This window comes from Camelus ferus, chromosome 1 (assembly GCF_009834535.1).
Source record: "Camelus ferus isolate YT-003-E chromosome 1, BCGSAC_Cfer_1.0, whole genome shotgun sequence".
Taxonomy (NCBI): domain Eukaryota; kingdom Metazoa; phylum Chordata; class Mammalia; order Artiodactyla; family Camelidae; genus Camelus; species Camelus ferus.
In genome coordinates, this window is record NC_045696.1 from 9,572,632 (window position 1) to 9,581,447 (window position 8,816).

Sequence of the window (8,816 nt, forward strand, 5' to 3'; positions counted from 1 at the left end):
CCTGTTTGTTAATTTACTTATCCAGTCCCTCATTGATGGAAATTTGATCAAATTATATCTTAAAAGCCAGTGAGTCTTACAAGTGAGGCAGGTCAGGGCCACATTAGTGAGGATTCAGGCAACAAGGTCTGCATCATAGAAGCTGCCTGAGTGTTTTGATCTTTCTTCCCTGTGATCCCTTTTCTCCTAGACTCTTGTTCCCCAACTTCCAGTTAAATCTACTTCAATTCCAATATGACCTGTGACTCAGGCATGTGGGAAAGAGGAGCCCATCGCCCACTGATCCCTGAGGGGACCTGGGCCCTCCACCATGTCCTCCTGCACAGGCTCCCTCCAGACCATTTCCTCATCTGGGAGGCAGTCCAAAAGGAAGATGGTGACTCTTGATCATGGAGTTTCCTGGCTATCACAACGGGTCTCAGCCACACCTGCAACAGGTGCAGGACAGGGAATTTCAGGAGCCACCCAGGCTCTAAGCCAGCCTCAGAGAGCTTCCCGCCACCTCAGCCCCAGATGGGACCTGCGAGAGCTGGTGACTCCTTGGTACCAGCATGTTTTCAAACAACACTTTCACCTTAGATCTTCTCACCAAGCCAAAGCCAGGACGTGATTTTTGTTCTGAGCTGACAGAAGATGGATCGACTTTGATCCTCTGATTAATTGAATGACAGAAGATTAGTCCAGTTTCTCTCTGCTAAGTTTCTACTTGGTACTGACCTAAGATTCTTTGGATATCACATTACTCTCTGCTTTTGAATCTCAGTGCAGCCTGACTTCAGTAGGACGGTGATCAATCAGCAAAAAACCTTCTTTTTTCGTGGCAGCCACTTAAACTGGCCTCCCTAGGAGTCAAGGAAAAGACCATCTGATGGAATGTGAGTATTCTGCTCCGACGCAAGGGCGAGCTGTTCTAGAATTTCTCATACATTTCACATTATTAAATCGTAAGTGTAAAATGACACAGATGAAAAGGTTTGTCTCTTCTATATAGAGAAGGTACCATCTAACTGACTCATATATTTAATAAGACAGTGAAGAATAATGTACTGAAATAGTTAAAATAGTGTGTTTATTTCATGTGGAAAATGGACTGGTTTTCAAATGATTTAATGCTCTGTAGTTCTTAGTTGGGTATATTTTATATGTATTTGAACATATCACATCATTCTATAACAATTGACAGAAAGGTCTATGCATTTATACATGTGTCCCAAGTTTAAACAAGTTCTTTTGCCCTAACTAAGGTTTATGATGTCTGTGTTAGGTTGATTTTTTTGAAATAATTACGGGAATGTTTTCTTCCCTATTTAAGTTCTCAAACCATTCCATCAACAGTGGTATAAGATTCCTGGTCATTGTACTATTTCTTATGAGCGACCAATTTTATATCCTGCAATCTGTCAGTTTGGGCTTTGCGACATGTGATTTCTGCAGTTATTTTAAAATAGTTTCTCCCTTTATCTCAAAGTAATAAGATTATTCATTCATTCAGCAATTAACTATAATGAAAAATATTGGTCTCTCTGAGCCTTGCATTAGCAATATAAACTAGCAACAAGCAAACATCAAGTAGAAAGCACTTATGGAACACCTTTGGTCTACCTGACAGGCTATGGGATTTATCCTATGACATGTCTGAATACATCTGGGTTCACATTGAGCAAGAAATGAGGATCTGAACCCATAAAACTCAGCTGGAAAATGTCTCACAGGATTAGGTACTACTTCTCTGACTTTTATCATTTCATTTTCACTTGCTCCCCTAGTAGAGAAAACAGTTTTGAAATAAACAGCAGTTAAGATCTTAATCTTCTGGTCTTGGAAGGTCACTTGGTGTCTTTACCCAGAGGCACTTCACCAAGGAGGCCAGAAAAGTGCCCATTTGTACTCTCCCATTTTTAAAATTAATTTCTTTGTGAAAATACACATGGTACAAAATGTACAAAAGGGCATCAGGGGGAAGTACACCTCCTTCCCCCAATTCCTTCCCCCTGGGCAACCACAGGTACCAATTTCTTGTGTATTCTCCCAGAGATATGTTACACATGTATAAGCTTCAAACAAATCACATAACCCCCTTTATGTGTAGGATTGTATCATCTATATCACTGTACACATTTTTATTTGTTAATATTTAGTACCAAGAAAGCTCATTGTTACTTCTTGTGGCTATATAGTACTCCACTGCATGGAGATTCTAAAATATGTTAAACCATCCCCCATTTGATGCTACTCAGGTTGTTCTTCAGCATATAAGCAATGCTACAATGACTAACCTTAAACGTGCACTGTTTTGGACATGTTCCAGCATATTTTTAGGATAAATTCCTACAGGTAGAATTGTTGGGTTCAGGGTAAATGTGTAATGTCAATAGATCTTCTCAATGTGTCTTCCATATTGGTTGTATAAAGTTACACTCTCACCAGCAATTAAACAAAGGCCCGATAGCCCTGCAGACATATCCAGTGTGTTCTGAAGCATCATGAGTTTGCAAACCTGATAGATAACAAAATGTTATCTCTCTGTAGTTTTAATTTGCATTTCTTTTACTATGAGTGACACTGAAAAGCTTTCTTTATGCTCAAGGTCCATTTCTTTTTCCCACCTAATTGTCCACATCTTTGCACATTTTTCTACTGGGGTTTTGGACATCTTCTTATAGAACTGAAGGCGATTAACAAGTTTAGTGACATAAGTTGCAGCTCTCCTCCAGTTTGTCATTTGTCTTTTGGTTTTATTATATGCAATCACTTTAAACTTTTCTATGTAGTTGAAGTTATATTTTCTTTCTTTCTTCTTTTTTTCCATCTCAGAATTTTTGTGTAGGCTTAGCAAGGGATACCCCACTCCAGGATGATAAAGGAAAAAAGTCTACCATGCTTTTTTTCTAGTGCTTTAAATTGTTTCTTTTTTTTAATGTGAAAATCTTTGATTTATCTGGACTTTTCTTGGACATAAGGTAAGAGCTATGCATCCAGTGCTATCTTGTTCTAATGCTGCTTGTTGAAGAATCCATCCTTTCCTTCCTGATCCTAAATGCCCCTTTATTATCTACTAAATTCCAATTCCAGTTCTACTGATGTCGTTACGCTGTTCTGTTGGTCTGTCTGTGTATCATATCACACTGTTTCAGCTATGGTAGTTTTACAGGGAGACTTTTTAGGGAGAAGAGACCCCCCATGCCATTTGCAAAGCCCAGTAAGCCCCAGCTGGGCTGTGGGCGAATAAGGCACTCATTCATTCAAAGAAAAAAAAGAAAAGAAAACTTATTTTTCTGGCTGACTAGTTATAAATTTCTAGCGAGGCTGATTTCCACTCATCAGTCTTTCTTTCAGATTTTTCCTAATTCGTCTTGTTAGTTGCTTTTTCAGTAATGCATAGTTTGTCTATTTCACAAAGAAATCCTACTGATACTTGTATTGCAATTACGTTGGTTGTACGGATTATTTTAGGGACAACTGACATCTTTATGATGTTGTGTCTCCTATTCCAGAACTTGGTGTTTTGAACTCTTTTGATTTTTAAAAATATATTGACATACATGTTGTTAGGCACCTGCCTATTGAATAGAGTCTCTTCCAGCAGTCCCATTTCCCCAGCTGATGTAAGGACACTGTCATTGGCTTAGCCAGGCAGCCTTCAGCACAGAATGCTGGGTCTCATGTGGACCTCTCTGTTTCTCAGGGGATCAGGGAGCCCCCAACCAGACCCAGGCCAACGCTGTTCTGGGGAACCTGCTGAGGGACCCCACGGAGGGGAGGAACAGCACCAACTCCACCAGGGCCCTGAAGCTTCTAGATGGGACCAGTGCCGCCTGGTACATCCTCACCATCATCGGCATCTACGGAGTGATTTTACTCTTCCGGTTGGCCAGCGACATCCTCAGAAAGAACGATAAGTCCTTGGAAGATATTTATTACTCAAATCTGACATCAGAACTCAAAAAGAAAGGGTTCCAGAACAAATGCCCTTCACTGACCGTTAGCAACAAAGCTGTCCTGCAGCTCAACCAGGCCAGCCTGGAACCCACGCGTGGAAACATCAGGCCTCATACCAAAATTCAAGGGGTCCCTTGAAAGTCGAGGCAAGCAGATTGGAGACAAAAGATTCAACCTTCCTGCTGGGGAGAGTAGCTGTGAGTTCACCTGGAACCTTGAGAGAGGAGTCGAGCCCCTGAGTGGGGCTGGAAGAGCATTGCTGAGCAGTGGGTCCTTCTGGGAGATGGAGGTGTGACCAAAAGCCAGCGTCTCATTTCCTTCTCAGGCTTCTGGGTGCTTTGAGAAGAAAGAGCAGGAGTAGTAGCTTCCAGCCATATTATCATTCACTGGACAATCTTAAGCTCCAGGAAAGGGTGTGGGACAGCCGGCATCCTCAGAGGAATCTGGGAGATTCCTGGGGTGTACATAAAGGTGGCCTCTTGTCATGGGAAGAAGGCTGAATTTGGAGTCAAATGCCTTGGATGAAAATACAACTTCTAGAGGGTCACATGAACTCTGAGGGGCCAGCGGCTCACTTGGAACATGTGAGGGCTGGATATATGGCCCCGGAACGCTATTCATTCTAAAGACTCTGATAAGAATATAGAAACAAAGTTATCAATATCAACACTTTCATTTTCAAAAGTTCTTCATTTTCATTGAGAGGGTAGAGTCCACTGGAAAAAAAGCATTCATTTTGGAGTTGGAAGAACCAAATTCTAGTCTGAGTTTGACTATTGGCCATTCTTGGTGGCCTTGCACACACAACTTCCCCTCTCCAGACCTTGGTTTCCTTACAGATACAAGGAGGCTCATGATGTCAGTGTTCTGCCAGTCTTATAAAGTAGGTAAGAGCTAGTGAGCTCATGCACGTGAATGTATTTTGAGAAGTAAAATAAATATGTAAATATAAGGCTTGTTGTGGTGCTGGTGATGATGGTGATGTTGATGGTGGTGGTGGTGAAGCTCTTGTGGACCAGGGAATGACTGGTCTACTGGTAATTAGTCTGTAAGCAATGGCTGTGTTACCTTATTCTACAGGAGAATCCCTCTGCATAACAGTTGATGACCTGTGCTCTGAATCAAATCCATGAGACTCAAGTTGTACACATAGATGAAACAGTCACTTTTAGTTTCTGTTACCTTAGACATCATATGATTCATTCAAATGTTTTTACAAATATTTATTACTTATATTACTTATATATTTGTCATTGCTTCAAAAAGAGTAAGATCTTGCCTAGATGACTGGTTAATTTAGAGACATTGTGATTAGTCCAATTTCCACAAGTGGCTTTCAGTAGGCAAAGAGAAAAATTATATTTTATACCAACTTCTGTGAAATTTCTCTAGTTTGGATTTTGTTGGTGTCCCCTGCACTACAAATAATTTTCCCCCATCTGGGCCACAACCAGCCTTTTTTTTTTTTTTTTTTTTTTTTTTTTCATATTTTCCACATCATCATCTCACGGGTTCTCCAGCAAAAGTCTTGGTTTGTTTACATCGTTAGGGCTGGGCTCCATTCCTGTGTTTGAGATGCCTACAGGGCAGGATAAAACAGTAGACACAAAGATGGACAAAAATGTAATCTGCAGCGAATAAGAATACAGAATGCACTGAAATGGGAGCCAAAGGTCAGAACTGAAGTGAATTTGAAGGCAGAATCCTCCCCTGCCTTCACTCAGCACCCCCTAATCTGCATGTGGGACTCCATCTGGCTCTGAGACAGCTGAAACTGCTCCCAGCCCAAGGGCTGAAATGAAAGACCTAGTTAATATGGTCAGTGAGTTCCCTCTCCAGCTTCACTGACTGGGTCCTGGCTGGACCCATGACATCAGTAAGCCCAGCCCTCCGAATGGCGGGAAGCACTTCAGCGGGGATGCTGGGACGCAGAAGCCCCCTCTCGTGCTGGGTGGTGTTCAAAGGAGATCTGAGTGTGAAATTGCTGGAGCCCTTTTGTCACCATCAGAAAAGCCAATCTGAGGGCAAAAGCCAACACAGAGAGGAGAACTGAGGAAAGCACAGTGGCTAGAGTCCTGATCAAAGTGTGCCCAAGGCCTTAATTTCCCAATGGACTGTTTTAGTCCATGAGCCAACAAATTTCCTTTATTAAGTCCATTGCAGGTAAGCTTTCTGTCCCCCTCAGTCAAAAGTGTCCTCAGTGATACCGCTGGAGAAGTAATTTCCTGAAGGACCGGGGCCTTGAAGTAGAATTTGATAAAAGTATTGTGATATGGTAAGGTGGGACCATTTCTTTCACCAAGATTTTTATATTTCCAGGATTTTGTGTTTATAGGGAAAACACAGATTCAGTATTCCTTCTTATGTCAGCTCAATGGCCACTTGTAAGATTTCTCATTACTTGACCTCTCGAAGTGCATTCAGTGAGATTTTATTCCATTTAATCCCCAACCCCTGAATCTTATCATGGAAACCCCTAGGAGGGCCTGTCATGTTAGCCATGAGGTCACGACTGGCTCCAAATGTGTTTCCTAAGGAGCAAAAGCCACTGTCTTCCCGTTGACACCCAGACACAGCACATTACATGGGATCCAAGGACATTTTCCCTGGCACCTCACTGTTGCCTGAGCCAACTTCACCCACTTCCTGGGGAGCTGGTCTGAGAGGTTCCCCGGGAGATGTGTCCTTGGACGGGAACTAGGTCTCCGTAGGCTCCGTTTTAAGCAAGACTGGTGGGAAACAACTTCAAGTATTATGGACACTTTGTTCAAAATCCCTTGGATTTAAAATGTTCAGGCTCAGAGCAAGTAATCGCTGTCTTGGCAAAGCCTGTGTAGCTGGACTAGTAGGGAAGGTGCCGGCAACACAGCGGAAGTGTTCAGTTCCGTGAGTGGGGAAGACGTTTGCATGTTTCACCAACCCTGGTGGAGACAGGAACGGAGCAAACTGATTCCCAACATTCTAGACACTTTTTCCTTCTTTGTCCCATAGTAAGTTTGCCTCCAGTTTAGCAAATCAGGTCAGATGAAGGCCTTCCTCTGAAATGGAAATTATTTAAAGTGTACAAGGGAACTGTTTAGCTGTCTCCAGAAATGGCTTCCTCTGGGATTTGTGGTTGTGGTACCCGGGTTTGTAACAAATCAAATCAAGTTCCCCAGAGCTTTCCTGGGTAATTGGAATGCATCTATTCTAAATAAAAGTCTAATCAGCTCAGCTGCATTATGATTTGTCTGATGTGATATAATGATCACAAGATTTTTTAAAAGGATTTTAAAAAAGAATTTAGAGGCTAAGCATTTGTTAGTATTTACCCAGCTCTTCCTAGAGTGGCAGGTGGCTCTGATTCTCAGAACTGATGCTGATCGTTTGTCTAGATTTTTCACCAGAGCAGATGAACGTCAACTCACCCTTCAATCAAAAAGTTCTTCTTTTGGCAAAATTGAAACCAACTGTAGCTAACTCACAAGAAAAGAAGGAAAGAAAGGAAAGAAAGGAAGAAAAGAAAGGAAAGAAAGGAAAGAAAGGAAAGAAAGGAAGAAAGGAAGAAAGGAAGAAAGGAAGAAAGGAAGAAAGGAAGAAAGAAAGAAAGAAAGAAAGAAAGAAAGAAAGAAAGAAAGAAAGAAAGAAAGAAAGAAAGGAAGGAAGGAAGGAAGGAAGGAAGGAAGGAAAGGATCTGTGGGATCTGTGGGAAGGCAAGTGAGGTGGCTCACAGAATCACAAGGACAGCAGCTTATCCCGGCCTCAGGAGGGACAGAAGCCCTCACTCAGGGGCCCCAGCTGGAAAGCCTTCTCTCTAGGGCCCTCCCAGAAGATGGCTTAGCTCCCATGTGTTCTCTTTGTGCCTCTGCTCAAGTCAAATGTCAGAGGAGAGCACAGCACTGGATGGGATACAGCAGGTGCCCCTCCACCCCCAACCCCGGACCAGTCGCAGAGGGTGGGCCCAGGGAGCGGTGAGCTCTGATTGGCTGAGGTTGGATCATGTGCTCCCTCATGTGACCTGAGGGCACTAAGTCTGTGAAGACAATGCCCTTAAAAGGAACCATTGCTCAGATATCACCCTCTGTGAAGCTTTTTTGATCTCAAAGGCAGACTTGTTTTCTCCTCTTAGGGCTACTGTAGCACTTGGTAAACACTTGGATGGATCAAAGAGAAAATTTTATTTAACAGAATTTCTCCAAGGATGGGAACTGCATTTGTTACCAAGTATTCCATACAGGAAGCCAGACCCCCAAGGGCTCCAGGATGTGGTGGAACTATTCTACAGGAGTTCAGGAGAAGAATTTGCTTCTCAAGAGAGGTAGCAGGGAGGAAAAGATGGAGGAGGGACTTAGGGATGTGGGAGGGTGGCGGACTACACTGAGGAATGTCTTTGCAATGGCCTGCCCACCACCGCTCCCACCAGCCCTGGTCTACAGTGTTATAAAACTCACGAAACAAATGCTTGAAGGAGAGGTCTGCAAGACAGCAAAGGCACTCAGTGACGTGTCCAGGCTGAGGCAGGTGGAGTTGAAGTGGCAGGCAGACGTGGGACGCTGGGGACGGAAGAGCGCTGGGCTAGTTTCAGCTTAGTTTTAGTTTAGCTTCAGCTAAACTATCAAGAAGCAACAAAAGTCATGGGGAAGCTGGTACCAGATTTTACCAAATCCCCGTACACTGGGTGTGGGGAAGAGGGAGGGCGCAGTGAGTGCTTGCAGGAGGCGCCTGAAAATTCGATCCATCTGTTAGAGCACTTATCATATAATGCTTACCATGCAACGCCACAAGTACTAGCCTGCAGTCTCTGTCCCCCACTGACCCATGAGAATATGATTTTAAGAATAAGGACAAGATCTTTTTAGTTTCGACACCATCCACTCTTTGCAAAACACACAGGAAAT

At 43.0% G+C, this 8,816-nt stretch overlaps 1 protein-coding gene across 1 annotated transcript; it reads left to right on the top strand.

Annotated features, from left to right (window-relative positions):
* The first annotated feature begins 335 nt into the window (after positions 1-335).
* SMIM34A (small integral membrane protein 34A) lies at positions 336-4,863 on the top strand. Its single transcript, XM_032471602.1, has 2 exons — positions 336-875; positions 3,686-4,863. The coding sequence occupies exons 1-2, from the start codon at positions 869-871 to the stop codon at positions 4,075-4,077; spliced, it is 399 nt and encodes a 132-aa protein (XP_032327493.1). The 5' UTR covers positions 336-868; the 3' UTR covers positions 4,078-4,863.
* Positions 4,864-8,816: the final 3,953 nt, after the last annotated feature.